The sequence below is a fragment of the Chrysemys picta genome, chromosome 1, assembly GCF_011386835.1.
Source record: "Chrysemys picta bellii isolate R12L10 chromosome 1, ASM1138683v2, whole genome shotgun sequence".
NCBI lineage: Eukaryota > Metazoa > Chordata > Testudines > Emydidae > Chrysemys > Chrysemys picta.
In genome coordinates this window covers 101,473,000-101,490,029 of record NC_088791.1, presented here as the reverse complement: position 1 = coordinate 101,490,029, position 17,030 = coordinate 101,473,000, and the positions used below count along the sequence as shown (strand labels likewise).

At 44.1% G+C, this 17,030-nt stretch overlaps 1 protein-coding gene across 1 annotated transcript in view; it reads right to left on the bottom strand.

Moving 5' to 3' along the window:
- Window positions 1-13,805: 13,805 nt before the first annotated feature.
- Window positions 13,806-17,030, bottom strand: part of LOC101940050 (uncharacterized) — a 235,839-nt gene continuing 232,614 nt past the window's right edge. The window contains exon 16 of the mRNA XM_065565193.1: window positions 13,806-14,167. Coding sequence (XP_065421265.1) covers window positions 13,937-14,167 — 231 coding nt within the window. The 3' untranslated portion in view covers window positions 13,806-13,936. The remainder of the gene's footprint in view (window positions 14,168-17,030) is intronic.

The window sequence follows — 17,030 nt, the reverse complement described above, 5'->3', positions numbered from 1 at the left end:
GAAAGAATAATTAAATTAATAGAAGCAAATGATAATGGGGATGTAATGCAATGTGGGCTTACCAAGGGTAGATCATGCCAGACTAATCTGATTTCCTTCTTTGAGAAAATAACTGATTTTTTAGTTAAGGGAAGTGCAGTAGATCTAATACACCTGGACTTCAGTAAAGCATTTGACATGGTGTCACATGGGAAATTATTAGTTAAATTAGAGAAGATGGGGATCAGTACAAGAATGTTAAGATGGATAAGGAACTGGCTAAAGGGGAGAAGGCAACACATTGTGCTGAATGAATTATCAGACTGGAAGGAGGTTACTAGAGGAGTCACAGAGTCTTAGAATTTCAGACTAGAAGAGATCACTAGATCATCTAGTCTGATCTCCTGCATATCATAGGCCACCAATACTATCCAGCACTTGCACACTACACCCAACAATGGAAATTATACCATAGTATCACAGCCCAAAGGAGACTAGACTATGATGTACCACAGGCAGAGAATAGGAGGGACCAAGGTGCACCAGTGCTCAAGGCCCCTGAAATGTCAGGGAAATGATTAAGGGAGATATACCCAGATAATCCTGGCAAGTGACCCACACACTGCAGAGAAAGGCAAAAAAAAAAAAAAGAAGAACTCCAAACCCAAACCCAGATCACTGCCAATCTGACCTTCAGGAAAATTTCTTCCCAACCACACATATGGTGATCAGTTAGGCTCTGAGCATGTCAACAAGAACCAGCCAACCAAGCACCTGAGTGAGAGAGAGAATCCTCTGTACTATCTCAGATCACTGGCTCACCTAGCCCAGTGTCCCATCTCTAGCTGTGGCTATCCCTGATGTTTCAGAAGAAGCAGATAAACAAACCTCCCAGAATACATTGGGGAGAAAATATCCTTTCCTGAACCCTGCTGGTGGCCAGCTGAAACCTTGAAGCATGAGCATAAGACATACACTGGAATGAGCCCCAGGGCTGTTGAGTTTGCCCCCCACTATCACAACCAACTCCATCAGACAATCACACTCAGACATTTGAACAGCTCTCTTAAAACTAACTAAAGTTGTTTGCCCCCTCAACTCCTAGTGGGAGACTGTTCCAGAACCTCACCCTGTAGCTGGTTAGAAACCTTCTAAGTTCCAGCCTGAATTTGTTCAAGGCCAGTTTATATCCATTTGTTCTTGTGCCAACATTGTCCTTTAGCTTAAATAGCTCTTCGCCCCTTCTTGGTATTTACCCCCTTCTGTATTGATGACGCCTCCCAAGCTTCTATCATTGGCAAATTTAATTAGCACACTCCTACTTTTTATGCAAAGGTCATTAATAAAAATATTGAATAAGTTTGGTCCCAAGACTGATCCATGAGGAACTTTGCTAGTTACCTCTCTTCAGTCTCATAATTCCCCCCTAGAGCACAACCCGTTGCCTTCTCCCCTTTTGCCAATTCCTTATCCTCCTTACAGTGCTTGTGCTGATCCCCATCTTCCTCAATTGAACTAATAGTTTCCTATGTGATACTGCATCAAATGCTTTACTGAAGTCCAGGTGTATTAGATCTATTGCACTTCCCTTACCTAAAAATCAGTTATTTTCTCAAAAAGAGAAATCACATTACTAGACCTACCTTTAGTAAACCCATGTTGCATTAAATCCCCTTCACCATTTACCATCATGAATTTAATTCTTCTTTCCTTCATATTTTGCCGTAAAACCTTGCCTACTACTGAGGTCAGACTAACAGGTCTGCAATTGACCAGATTACCTTTTTTTCCCTTTCGTAAATACAGGTACGACATCAGCTATTCTCCAGTCAGATGGGTTCTTACTCCCGGTCCCAAATAGATAGATTTATTAAAAATCCTTGCTATTGGACTAGCAATCTCATGTGCCAGTTCTTTCAATATTCTGGGATGCCAGTTATCCGGTCCCCCTGATTTGAGTGCATTAAGTGCTTTAAGATTTTTTTCCATCTCCAATGTGATAATTTCCATTTCTAGACCCTCATTTCCAACAGTCATACTGTCTTCATGCACATTTTTCATATTATCATCAATATTGAAAACCAAGGTAAAGTATTAATTTAATTTTTGTGCCAGCCCTAGATTATCTTTAATCTCTTTCCCATCCTCACTGTATAGTGGCCCAATCTCATCCTTCCTTGGTCTCTTTTTATTTATATAACCAAAAAAACCCTCTTATTATTTATTTTTATTTCCTTGGCAAGAGCTAATTCGACTTGGCTTTTAGTAATTCTCACTTTATTCCTACATTTTCTAACCCGCATGATGTAGTGTTCTTTGCTGATCAATCCCTTTTTCCACTCCCTATACCCTCTCTGCTTACTCCTAGTAACCTTTTTGGGGTGGTTATTCATCCAGCTGGATCCCTACAAGATTTTTCTCCTGGTGTGGGATGCAAATGTCAGTTTTTCTACAAATTCAAAGACTCCTCCCTTTTTAAGTCCCCAAACTCTTCAGTCCAGCTGACTTCTTTAACTAGTTCCCTTAATTTCCCAAAGGCTGCCCTTTGGAAATCAACAACAGTAGCTGATGACCTGGTTTTGATTATTCTTCCATTTAAATTAAACTGAGTCAACTCTCCCCAGGACAGCACTCTGTGCTGCTTCATCACAGCTGCAACAGAGGCTAGTGCCAGGGTCAGGGTTACTACCCCATTTCCAGTAGCGATAGAGAAGTATTAATGCCATTGAACAGGGCACTTGTAAGACCTTGTTTGCAATACTGTGTACAAGTACATTCAAGAAGATTTATTTAAACTAGAATGGGTGCAGAGAAGAGCTACGAGGATGATTTAGGGAATGGAGGGCCTATCTTATGAGAGGAGACTGGGGAATTTGATTTGTTTAGTCTTGCAGAAAGAAGGGTGAGAGGGGCTATGGTTGCTCTCTATAAATACATTAAAGGGTTAAATACCAGGGAGAGTGAAGGGCTATTTAAGCTAAAGGACAATGCTAGGACTAGAACAAATGGGTATAAACTGGGCACGAACAAATTCAGGCTGGAAATTAGAAGGTTTCTAATCATCAGAGAAATGAGGTTCTGGAACAGTCTCCCTGTAGAAATTGACACTAGTTCCATCCAAGTTAAGATGCAAGCAAGTTTCTGATTTTCAAGCCAATTTTCAGATTCATACCCATACAACCACCCTCTCTCTGAAATCAAACAGCCCGCTGATGTTTTTTGTCACATGAATACTTTCTGATTGCAGTTCTACTAGTTCTGTTTGAAGCACACAAACGTTTGTTGAAACATGACACAAAATTGCTTGAGAAATGTTATAGATTCAATAATTTCCATCTAAAAATACACCATGCATAATCCCTGCTGTTCCCTTTTTCTCTTGCTTCAGATTAAGGCACTTTATAATGCCCTGAAATACATAGTTAGCAAACTCATTTAGAAAATATTCTTATAACTAGGAACAGTGAGAGAGAAGATGCTCATTTCTATAGTGTACAAAAGGTCAGAAAATAATAAACCTGCAACTCACCCCAAACACCTCACTGCATGGGAAAGAGACCTCAACATCTCTAACTCAGAAGACAATTGGAAAAAAATAAACTCTGCTATTAATTCTAGGAAATGTTAGCAAAGACCTCAATTTGTACTTCTCAGCTAACTATGCAATATAAGACCACGGGCCAGACCCTTTGAGTGGCTATGATGGTGAACTGGGCCTGAAGGCTAGTATAATGGGCTAGTTTGGGTTCCCCCTACTGTAAGTGAGACAGATATACCAGTTCTAATCCCCTTACCCCCACTTTGCAGCCCATGGTGAAAGGGGTGAGGTCAGGGAAGAAGATCTGACTGGAGGGCCACTGCAATCTCCAGTTTGCATGCTATTACCCATCTCTTGGCGGCCATTACCAGCTGGCACCAGTTAGAGCAGCCTGAAGGCTGCCCTAGCTAATGCTGATGGTCAAACCAGCCCCAGGATTGCAGGGGGATAAAGGCAATGTAAAGCCACCCCCTTTGTTGCCTGTGTTGAGTTCTGCTCAGCTCGACTTGAGTACTGGGGCCCTTCTGGCTAATGAGCAGAGCGCACTCTGGAACATGTATGTAAAATGGGCAGAGGTAACTGGGGTTGCTGTTGCAGGGAGCATGCACCAAGGTGGGGGATTTGAAGCCCTTGTGATGAAAGTGCCCAAGAGCCAAACTTGTCTGTGGAGAGAAATCTAGTAGAAATAAGCTAACAGCATCCCAAATAAAAACATATAAGTGAATATGAGGCACGCTCTCCTTGAACAGAGCTGGGAGCCCTGCTTTCCCTTTCCCCACCTGCAAAGAGCTGTAGTTCAAATCTCCAGTTAGCTGAATAACACTAGTAATGGTACTGCAATCAACCGCAGAGCAGGGTGTCGCTGTGAGGCACTTGTCAGTATGCAAGGGGCCCTGTGAGCTTGAAAGCAAGTGCTGTAGGCAGTCTTGTCAACCTTAAAATAACAAAAATCATGAGTCGGACACCCAAAGTCACCAGATTGGCTCAAAAATCATGAATATTTTTTGGCCTGTCTTTTGAACTCCCCCTGCCCATCCCAAGTGTGTGTGTGTCTGACGATTAGTGTTGCCCACCATCCCACATGTATTGGGAAAGGTGATTTCGGCTCCTGCTGCAGAAGTTTTTACCCCCATAGCTGCCCATCCCCTGCCCAGCAATTAATTCTGCCCAACTCAATCCTGTCCCTGCAGTTCCCACATCAGTTCTGCCCCCACCCCATCCCCTCAGCTTCCACTCCCCTCAGTTCAGCCCCCCATCAATTCAGTGCCCCTCCCCCGCTTCACCTCAGCTTTTCCTGGTGTTCTTCACCTCGGCTCCGAGGCCTGGCAGGCTGCAGTGAGGTCCCCTCCCACCTTCCAGGCTGGGGGACAGCTCTACGAGCTTTTCTCTCCTCTCTGCCCCCTCCCAGGCTGGGCACAAAGACACATAGGCAGTCTGTGGCAGAGCCTGTCCTAGAATTCATGCCTCCTGAGTCTGTCAAGGGCCTTGCCTACAAGACTACCCTTCCTCTCCCCAGCTTCTGTTTTGTGTGCCATCTTTGTTGCGCTGCTTTAAACAGAATAAACGCACCATTTTTTTCCAAACATCTGTCTTTTGATTTGATATTTTCTCACCGAGTTTTAAGCTTCTTTACACGTATCACAACATCGTAACTTGAAAGATGTAATATGAAAATATGCAGTCACGTGGCTTTGTGACTGGATTTTAATTTCAAATCCTTACGGATATTGTATGATGCTTAGGGCTAGATCACAGAGTTCCTAGGAGCCCTGAGTAGGAGGATTACACAGCTCCAGGAGCACAACAAGGAATGAACTGTGAGACAGACAGTCACTGTCAGGTCCCTGACTCCTCTTTGCATTGGGAGGAAGTGAGATAAATCATGGAGCAGCCTCCTGCTCCCTCCATGCTGGCTGGCACACTGGGGTGGGGTCCAGGTTCCATCCCTGCCTGCCCACATGCACAGGCAGAGTAGTGTCCCTGCACAGGGAGCTGTTATCCAGGGTGCTGTGGCCCAGGATGCAAGAAGCCTGTGCAATGGAGAAATGAAGCATCTTATGACCCCTCAGTCACCTGTGCAGGCATGTACCAAGGGTCACCATTTGGTCCTTACTTAGTAAATATATTCCTGTTCTAATGAATTAGTGTTATAGTTCACATGTAGAGACTGTGATGAACACCTGACTAGGCTACAGTGCACCTTTAGAGGTTAATCTGCATAACCATACCTCCTTTTTCCAACAGCTTCTTTGGTTGTCTCTCTACCCAGGGCAGTTGGGTGGCTGCGATTTGTGGCGATCATTAACAGGCAGAAGTCGAAACCAAGGAGTGTGAAGCCCTAAGAGCGTGGGTCACAGTGTTGCCAAAGAAAAGCACTTTCCAGCCAAAGGCATTTGGCCTCAGAATCTGGCTACAAAGGAATACACGTAAGAAAGCTTTTCCTGTGCACTACCAAAACACACATGGAAGGTGAACCCTATTAGAATCAATACCCAATAAAGGAATAAGAGAAACTTCTAGTGCCATAAAATGTACGAGAAGAAAAATATAATTGGAGATAGAGCCCTGTGAAACTAATACACAGATGGGCAGAGATGGGGGTGAAAACTAACAGTGGTAAAAGAAAAAGACAAACTTTAATGCATTGAACACCATACATTTAATAGCCTACCACACTACTTCCTTTTTTGGAGTAATTTAGATAATAAAAAAGATCATCTTGGTGACCTATATATACCACGGTACAGTATTCAAAAACACAGTTTCAAATCCCACTCACAATTAACGGTGAACTCTTCTTTGATTTTAACACTCCATTTGGAAGAGAGGTCTGGTCATAATTAGGCGCTCACAGCCATTCACCAGTGTGCCTCAGTCGGAAAATAACTGTCTTTGTTCAATTATGAATCTGCATTTTCATGTGACTCTTCACTGAGTATTCTGAATGGCGAATGCTTTCTGATTAAGACAGCTAGCCCTCTCAAATGTCAAGAAAAAGGATGAATAGTAAATCTGAACCACTAATTCCCTTTGCAGGGCTTAACACATTCTGACAGAGTAAGATGGCTGTCTTATATACAAGTACTATGGGCTCATCATTTATTTAAGTGGGCAAAAATACCCCTTTTCTATCTAAGTACATTATTGAGATTCAAGCCCCGCCTCTCTTGAAAAAAATTGCAGGAGATTATTCTGCAATTATATTAGACAGTTTTATTCATCAGTCATCATTTTGCATGAGCTTACCAACTCACCTTCAGTAAGAGTCTCCTAGTGGTGGCCAGTTGTTATGGGACACAAATTCTAGCTCTAATTCTTGTTGTACATAATAGAAAATAAAGGAGCATGAGAGGACTCCACTATTACTGGAAATAGCAAAGTGTCAAAGACACAAACAAGAAAGACCCTTATTCCCCAGTATGATGGTCACATTACATTTAGATTTGGCACAATTTAATTTATTTTAATTTTTTAGAACTTTGTCAGGGAATATAGCTGTTTATATTTAAGCTTTTAAATATTTGTATCAATTTAAATTTTTACAGTTGTGGGAAATTTGGGCAGGTCAGACAATTATTTAATGACAGTAGATGCTGAGATGCAAAAGACTAAAGCTTTTTAAATCATTCAAACACAAATTGTCAGCATCACATGTCAAAATATACAAGGTAAATATCGGTCAATCAGCAAATCATACCTGTTTTTACTATTCATTTGCTAGTTCATTTGTAACAAGCCCAACTAAGAAGTCTAAATTATTGGATTTTGACTCTAAGTTCTCAAGCAGCATTTTTCTAATTCTGCCAATCTGTAAATTTCAATTATTATCAATGAAAATGTAATTTCATTGGTTTGTGTGTGTACAATGAAATCAATGTTTACCAACATTCACCCTCCCCCCCCACCCAATCTAATCTTTCCAAACCTAATTATATTCAGAGTTAGTTAGTAAAGCTGGTCAATATTGTTCAAATGAAACATTTTTTTTTACTGAAAAATTGCACCTTTTTTTAAAATGATTTTTTTAATGAAAAAATGATGATATTTCTCACATGGTTGGGGCATTTTGTGAAAAATCTCATGGTTTTTTTCCCAATATTTTGGCAACATTTTTATTGAAAATTTTCATTTGGCAAAGTCTGAGGTTTCAATAAATATAATTTGTCCATAACCATTCCAATAATATTTTGCGCAGCAAAAAACTATTGCAAAAAACACAAATAAGGTTCCGTTTCAATCACTTCCAAATAAAAACACATTTGAAATTTTTTTTGAACTTTTGGATTTTTCAACTAGAGCTGATATTTAGATACGGATGTAACCAATGTTTTTTTGGAAGCTCATAATGGAAATTGATGATCTTTAATGGACTTTGGATCAGGCCCTCAGAGCAGAGAGAGGAAGAGCACACATCAGGATTCAGAGTGATGTGCAATAGCCAGACCACTATCCCAGCTCTTTGATAGCTCCCATCAGCTTCTTCAGCATTTAAATTAAGTATCTGATTCTGCTCTCTCTTGTACAACAGTGGAATTTACAAGTCTGTGGAGTTCTGCCTGATTCACACCAATCTTTAAGGAGAATCAAGCCCTAGATTCTAATGTTGTCTATATTCCCCAGAGTCTGAATAATTTATTTTTAAAAGCATGTCATTATATTTGTACCCTAAATACACATGCTGTGTCAAAAATCTCCCTTCAGTGCATCCTGCTAAGCTTTAACAAAACTCTTCATTTTAGAAACACTAGACAGGTTATTGTAAATCACCGCCTTTGAAGACGTAAGATAATGCCTTCCCTTTGCTAAGCACATTTGTAAAGCTACACACAGACATTTTCCAGAGCCTTAAACAATTTAGTCTCACAGCAAGAAGAAAAATGATTTGCTTTAACACCTGTATGGAAAGTGATATCTAATCTTTTGTAGTCACTATTGGAGAGCGGTCAGGTCAATCAACAGTCAATAGAAGGTGGTGGTAACTCTTATTTTATATTTTATTTTACAGTCAAGGCTGAGTATTTGTTTTTGAAAGATTGGAGGGGTCGGTTGGCAGTGCCAGGGAACCGGATTCTTTTTATCTACATGCTTGATATGATGAGGCGGCAGGTGCAAAGCAAGCTTTCCAATACTGTCTGCAGCAATAATCCCCAACCTTAGCCTAGACTAACCACCTGCTCTTCAGGCACAGAGATAATTCAGTCTCCAAGTTAGTTCAGTCCTAAGTATCTCCTGAGTAAAGACTGATAAATGAGCCAAATTACCGCGTGATTAGGGGTTGTGTCAATACATCAATATTTGATCACTAACAGTGCTTGCTTCTCCCCAGGACATGAATTTTAACTTTAAATAGCCTAAACAGATTAATATACCTGTAATTTATGAAGGCTCTGTTCCAAATCTCATTGAAGTCAACAGATAACTTTCCAATGGCCTTTGGATCAGCCCCAGGTTTCCCCCATCTTCTTATTGAAAATATTACTAGAATTTGGACAGTCTAAAGTTTGGAAGATTTTTGTGCTTGTATTTTAGCCTCCAGTTTGAAACCCAATAGCACTTAATCCAGATTTTGATACCTCAGGCACTATGGAGCTGGTCATTTTCACTACAGGATAATTCATTTTCACAGTAAAATAGTGTCACTCTCGTTTAAAAATACTGCCACTCTGAAGCCTGTCAGCTCCATAGTGTTTAACGGGGCTGCTTAAAGATGTTGCAAGCAAAAAATGCAGAGGTGTGTAAAAATGAAAGCTCCCTTTCTTAGAATGGAACTGAACTGCCTTAAATAAAGGTTTACTAAAAGGATGGAACAAGATTTTGCTTCATTTCTTATTTTCTCTAAATTGCTTTACCTACCCCTAATTAATACAAATTGCCCATTCCTTTAGACGCTGGTCCACAATAGTGGTGCTTTTGGGGAAAAAATGCAACTGCTTGGAGTGGCACTGAGTCCTAACCCCAGATACAGTTCTGGTTAAAGCTGGTGTCTGCAAGGCTCCAACATCCTTGAGAAATTCCTTTAACTCCCTTAAAAATACAATTTTGTTTATGGTTTTTATATGACTTTTGCTGATGAAAAGTCACAGATGTACACCACTGGAAAGTGAAGTACTCTATTTGGCCAGAGACTTGGTCCAGAGGTTCTCTCTAGTATTCACCGGATTTGAAGTGTAGCTTTTTCTCAGCAGAACTTGGGGACCCTTCTCCATCTCCATCATCCCATGTCTCCAGTCCAACATGTTGCCCCAACAGAGACAGGGAATTCCATCAAGTCACAGTGCTCCACAGTCAATTTATAAAAGTCCATGTTAAAAAGAAGCATCTGTCTTGATAACTCTCATGCAAACATATGGCATTCCTAGTCATCGTCCTTTATTATTTGTATTATAGTAGTACCCAGGGACTCTAAATGAGAGTGGAGACACATTGTGTTAGCTATGGTAAGGACACACACAGTCATAGACAATTGTGGCCCTGAAGAGTTTACAATCTAAATAGACAAGACAGACATTGGAGGGAAGAAAGGAACTATTATCATCTCCAGCTGCTTTAATGGAGCTGGTAGTTTTCTCTGTCACCTGAGGGGAAAAGAGAAGGTGAATAAAAGGGAGAGGGGTAAGGAGGAAAGTGAATCAGCTTCAGGGCCTATTTGCTGATGGCTTATTTCAACTAAGCACTGATCCTGGCTCTGATCTTTCAATAAACTTTCAATAAACTTGAGGGGAAAACATTTTGATGAGCCAAGAGCACTAACATTCCTTGGCAGAGCCTGGCTTTGTCTTGCTTGACACTATCCCTCTCCATTTGATTGTGACATCAGGACCTATTCTTCTGAGCAACTCCTATGCATATTTTGCAGGGGTTCCACTGAGAATATTGAAGAGCCTCTTTGCTGCAAGGGCAATACTGATGACTGCAGGAAGGCTGATTAGAAGAGGGTTTCTGTTTCTACCAGCCTTGTTAGCCTGCAGGGGGACATGCCGTGTGTCAATACATTGTATGAGCTTATGCCCAAATACAGGGCCGGCTCTAGCTTTTTTGCTGCCCCAAGCAGCAAAAAAAAGCGCCGTCCCCCAGTCCCCCCGCCGAGCGCCGCGCCGCCCCCCCCCAGCCGAGCGCCGCCCCCCCACGCTGCCCCCCCCACCGCGCGCCACGCGCCGGAGCCCACCCCCCCCCCGCACCAAGCGCCGCCAGAACCCCCCCGCAGTGCCGAGCCCCGTGACACACCCCCCCCGCCGAGTGCCGCGCCGCCAGAGCCCGCCCCCTGCCAAGCGTCGCCGGAACCCCTCTCCAGCACCGCGCCCGCGCCGCACCCCCACCGAGCGCCGCGCGCCGGAACCGCCCCCCCCGAGCGCCGAGCCCCGAGCCCCGCGCTGCGCTGTGCCGCCAGAGCCCGCCCCCACCCTCCGCCGAGCGCCACCGGAACCCCCTTCCAGCGCCACGCCCGCGCCGCCCCCACGCCGAGCCCCGCGCAACCAGAGCCCGCTGCTCCGCCGGAGCGCCCCCCCCGCGGAATGCCGTGCCGCGCTCCCCCCCCGCCGCCCCTTAGGCACGGAAGGACCCCCCCGCCACTGAATTGCCGCCCCCCCCCAAATCCTGGCGCCCTAGGCAACTACCTAGGTCGCCTAAATGGAAGTACCAGCCCTGCATAGATGCTTAGGAGTTCACCACCCTGAAGCTGTCACTCACATCCTTCTGTAGCCAGAACAGATAAATCCGGCCATAAATATTTTAGCATTTTCAAAGGGAAAAAACACACACAGAGAACTGAACAACTACAATGGAACAGGTACAGTTGTGTAATGCTGGATTTATTTCAATACACTGTGACAAAGCTTCTCACAAAGTGCTCTGGACTGAATTCCCAGGTGAGTTAGTATCATATTTAAATACTGCACGCCTATGATTTAAATAAACAGCTGCTATATTCAATAGAAACAAATCTGCTCAACTGGAAGGTATTAACTGTTTCTAAATTGCACAAATAACGTTTGTTCGGAATTTGATTCAGTTATATGCTTTTGAATGTCAGTCCGCTAGCCGTAATCTAATAAACTCTACCCACAGTTTACAATGATGCAATAAAATATTGATTTAACTGTTTTCACATTGAATTGATCAACCGAACATATAATTAAGTCATCCTATAACTTTCCCTTAGTGCAAGTGCATTATATTATTATTACTTAAACAGGCTAGATATGTATTTAAAGCCTAAATCAATGAGGACTGTGAATCCCAGGCATGCTTCAAGGCAATAATTATACCAAAGTACTGTAAGAATTTATTGGATTCTGATTAAGTCTTGGCAGACACTCACAAAAATATGTGTAGGCTCTAAATATATATTGCCAGGACCTCAGCTTAGGGTTGCCGGTTGCCAGGCATCCATTTTTTAACCAGAACACCCAGTTGAAAAGGGACCCTGGCGGCTCCGGTCGGCACCACCGACTGGTCCGTTAATAGTCCAATCAGCAGCGCAGTGAGGTTCTGGGGCTAAGGCAGGCTCCCTGCTTGCCCTGGCTCCACTTGGCTCCCGGAAGCGGCTGCTAGGTCCTTGCGGCCCCTAGGTGCATAGGCAGCCATGGAGGTTCTGCGTGCTGCCCCCACCCCTACTGCCAGCTCCGCAGCTCCCATTGGCCAGGAACTGCGACCAATGGGAGCTGTCGGGACAGTGCCATCGGGTGCAAGGGCAGTGCATGGAGCCCCCCTGGCTGTCATGCGCCTAGGGGCTGCAGGGACCTGGTGGCCGCTTCCTGGGAGCCGCGGTAAGCGACACGGGGACCCCGCACCCCCTCTCACACTTCAGTCCCCTGCCCCAGCCTGAAGCCCACTCCTGCACCCCAAACCCCTCATCCCGGGCCCCACCCCAGAGTCTGCACCCCCAGCTGGAGTCCTCAGTCCCCCCCTGCACCCCAATGCCCTGCCCCAGAGCCCCCTTCCGCACCCTGAACCCCTCATTTTTTGGCCCCACCTGGAGCCCGCACCCCCAGCCTAGAGCCCATACCCTCCCACCCCAGCCCCCTGCCCCAACCCAGCGCCCACTCCTACACCCCAAACTCTTCATCCCCGGCTCCAGCCCAGAGCCTGCACCCCCAGCCGGAGCCCTAACCCCCCTCCCACACTCCACATCCGGTGAGAGTAAATGAGGTCAAGGAGAGTGAGTGACAGAGGGAAGGGTGAGGGAGCGAGCAGGGATGGGCCTCAGAGAAGAGTCGGGGCAGGGGCGGAGCCTTGGGGAAGGGGCGGGACAGGGTTGTTCAGTTTTTGTGCGATTAGAAAGTTGGCAACCCTACCTCAGATGGTCCAATACTTTGATTTCCACCAGCTGAGGAGTTGGTCCAGAGTGCTTTGCATTTGGTATCTAAGCAAAATCCTTGTGAAGGACCTGTGACTGCTACAAAAACACAGTGAAAATCATTGGACACACCTAACATTAGTAAACCAAAACTCCCACTGAAGACAAAGCAAAGGTTCCATAGGAGTCTATTGTAAGGACTTATAGATTGCCACCTATATACATAGTTGCTCTTGCCGTATGTGACATCAAGATCCCCCATGACACAACATCCTTGCAAGCCCGCTGGGATCAGCTTTTGTCTGATACATTTTCTTACTTTTGACTCTTTTAGGCAGATCCAGGTTCCTTCAGTGGCTGACTACCCTGAACCACATGCTGTTTATCTCACTTTACCCAATGATAGTTTAACAATATAATTTCAAAACGTTTGTGATCAGATTGAAAAGGCAAAATTAATCCTTTGTGTTTTCAGCCTATTTCTCACTACACACTAGAAATAACCTGTTGATTCTCAATAGTTATAGGCCGGTCACAGTAACCAGACTTAAAAGTGCACTGGCTGAGATAAATGGAGAAAAAGGAATTCCTACACATTATATTAGTATTTTACAATCATTTTTTTAAAATATATTATAACGGCAGATAACCGGTCAGATTTTCAAAAGAGCTCTGGATCCAACTCTTCCCATTCAAGGCACCTACATGAAGTAGCCAGTTTGAGCATAACTGTGGTTGCTGAGACCTTCTGAAAATGTGGCCCCTCATGTATAAAGGGGGCCACACCATCACAGAAACCCTGACACAGTTTAATTCTTGGGAACATTTCCAGGAGTGTGGCTCAGCCCCTGTCCCTGTGGGTGCCAAATGTACCTTCAAAATTTACATTTACAAATCTCAGTATTTGAGCCTCTATCTGATTTACTCCTGCAAGGACTGCTCAGGTGACTGAGGGCTACAGATTAGGCCTTGTTGTATTTACACATATGAGTGAATTGATTGGAATTTGTTTCTGATCTGTAGTTCCTTAGCACCACCACAATCTGTGGTGTCTGCTGGAAAATGGTAAATCAGAAGCCTTCATAAGACATTAGCTTCCCTTCTGCTAGAGTTAAGGTAGTTGGTCAGATTGTTCTCGAATCATCCAGTGGATTGGCAATGACAGAGTTGTGGGTAAGGACAAAGAGTGGCAGGTAAGTCAAGAAATCAAGAAGATCTAGTTTCTGGATGTGTCGCAGTTCTCTCTGCACGGCTTTCTCATGCTCTTCGCTTATCCCTCCAGCCTTCAGCTCTACCAAAAGTTGGTCCACTGTGATGCTGCTGGAGTGAGAGTCAATATTCCACAGAAATAATTGCTGGAAAACAATAAGGAGGTTGTTGTTCTTATTACCAGTTTCCCTTCATTTCCAGTTTACATTCCTCACTAACAAAGTCAGCTACCTGTCAACAGTCTGGATACAATCTTTGGCTCTTGCTCAGTGTAGCTGAGGATGCTGAGAAAGGCAAAGGTGGCTCTAAACCACTTTTTCCTCTTCCTTAATCCTGCGGGCAGCCAATGGCCAAGCTGTCCCCCAGCACAAACAAGAGCAACCATAGGGCTGTTCTAATTTACGCTGGCTAGAATGATCCTCTAGGGACCATGGTCTGCCAGCTGGAGATCAGCAGAGCACATTTTTCTCCTGCCCCACTCCCTTCAGCCTGCATCACACCCCTTTCCACTATGGAACGTCCCTACCCTGCCCACAGTAGGACCTGACATGTCGTCTGCATCAGGTGGGGCTGGTGCAAAGTTGGCTCTACAAGCTGTATGCCAATCCAATTGTCTCCCTCGCCACTGGAATCTTTACCAGCCCTCTTTGATTAGATAAGAATTCATCCTTAGTCATATCGACCGGTAAACACTTAGTAGCACTTTAGAGATGCATAGAGAATCATAACAGTATCTGGACAATAAGCCACAAATACCTTGGGCAGGTCACATTGTCTCTTTGTGCCTCAGTTTGCCCATCTGTAAAATGGTGATAAACAATACTGGGCCTCTTTGTAAAGCACTTTTAGCTCTACTGATTAAATGTGATGTCTGAGAGCTAAGTAATAAATAAATAATAATAATACAGTGCTAAAGGAACACTAGAGGCCAGAATTGCAAAGGGTATGTCTCCATGGCAGCAGGCAGTGAGCCTCCCAACCTGGGTAGACGGACTCATGCTAGTCTGGATTGAGCTAGGATATTAAAAATGTCAGTGTGGACACTGAGGCTTGGGCAGCAGCTCAGGCTCCCAAGCCCATCCAACCCCCAGGGTCTGAGCTTGGCTGGCTAGCTTAAGCCTCCACCAATGCCGCAACACCCACACTGCTATGTTAAATGTGTTCGCTTGAGTTAAACTAGCACAAGTCTGTCAATCCGGGCTGGGAGGCACACACCCAGCTGCTGTGGAGCTGTACCCAAAGGAGAGGATTCAATCCAGCCACTAGGTTTGTGCCTGAATATTTGCCTGTCCAATTTTTTTGTGGCTGCACTCCTCTAAGTTTGCACATGAAAATTGCATTTGCTTGTGCAAATCAGGTGGTTACGTATCCCAGCTACGCAATGTATGTGCTTGAAGTTCTGGGTGAAAACTTGGAGGATGTATCCAAGGTCAGGCTTAAAGGGTTCACAGTTGTAATGTGATACTGCCAAGCCCCACCGGCCCCAAAACTGGCCCAGCCTAAAACTTGGGTTTTTTTTTAAATGTGTTGCTCCCATCTAGAAAATATCTGCCCTCCAGAATGAGAGATGCAACTATCTAAACATCCCAGCTGCTGAGCTGAGTGACTCATAATAAATCAAGCCAGGACACGGAGTTTGTTCTGAGCAAGTGGAGTTAATGCATGGATACACATTGCACCACCTCTCTGCTCCTCTACCAGTTCTAGTCTTGTGTCCCAGCAGGGGACTGAAATTGATGAGACTGTTGTACTCAAAAAGAGCACAGGATCTCATAGCTAAGCAGGGACAGGCTTAGTCAATACTTGGTCTGACCTTTCACCCATACAGAGTTTGGTCCCTGCAGATTAAGGCTGAGGTCAGCAATGAGGCTGTATAAGGAAGTTAACACCGCAGGTGCAGAATTGTATTTGAGATGGATTTAAAAAAAACAAAAGCATTTCATTTTCCATTTCTGCTGTAGGATCACTCATGCTGGAGGAGTACAGACAGAAACACACATCCAAGAAAAACATTAAAGCAAACTATGTTTGAGTGAGTTTTTTTTTTTTTAACATTTAAGGCAATATTTTTGCAAAGGGAATCTGAAACTGGCTTTGCGCAGAGTAATACCTCTTGCAGTCTGCTCTGGACATACATACTGAGACAATCTGAGATACCTAATGCATGTTCCATAACTCCTGATCACTCCTTCAAAACCATAATGCACTCCTTCAGAGCCAAATACAAGAACATACATATTTATACCATTTTAAAAGTACAGATTGGGACAAATTCATCCCTGATATTACTCCCTGGAATCACTAGTCTCCTTCTTCTGCACTTCTGTCAGCGCTTTGTACTTTCACGGTCTCCACCTGCATCCTGGAGCGGAGAACAAGCCCTCTGTGTTGTTCATTATTTGTATTATGGTATGATTTTGGCCCCAGCCAAGATCAGGGCTGCACTGCCCTGCCCTAAGCAAGCACATAGTACAAACACATAGTGAGAGACAGTCCCTGTCCCAAAAAAAAACTAAACAGAGAAGATAAAGAGTGGGAGAAAGGAGGGAGTATTATCCCCAATTTACAGATAGGGAACTGAGGCACAAAGAGATTAAACAATTTGCCTAAGGTCTCCCAGGGAGCCTGTGGCAGAGGCAGGAATTGAACCAACATGTTCCGAGAGCCAGAGCCTTAGCCCCAAGACCATCCTTCCTCTTAAACAAAGCTACTCATGTGTCATTACAGTTCACATAGGTCATCCCCAGGGTTCAATGGGGACATTTTCAGTGCTGCAGCCCTGACCACCACTACCATATGCGCTAAATAATAACTACAGGCATTAAGTCTCGATTCCATTACTTTTCAAATAAACAGTAACAAACACCTCCTTATGAAACCCATTGGAGAGAAATCCCCAAAAGCTTTCAAATGGCCCAAGAAATGCTTTCACGTGCAGAACAGCTTGCCGAGAACCCTCCCGCACACCACAGTGCAGTTAAAACCTCACCATACCCAGTGCTTACAAAA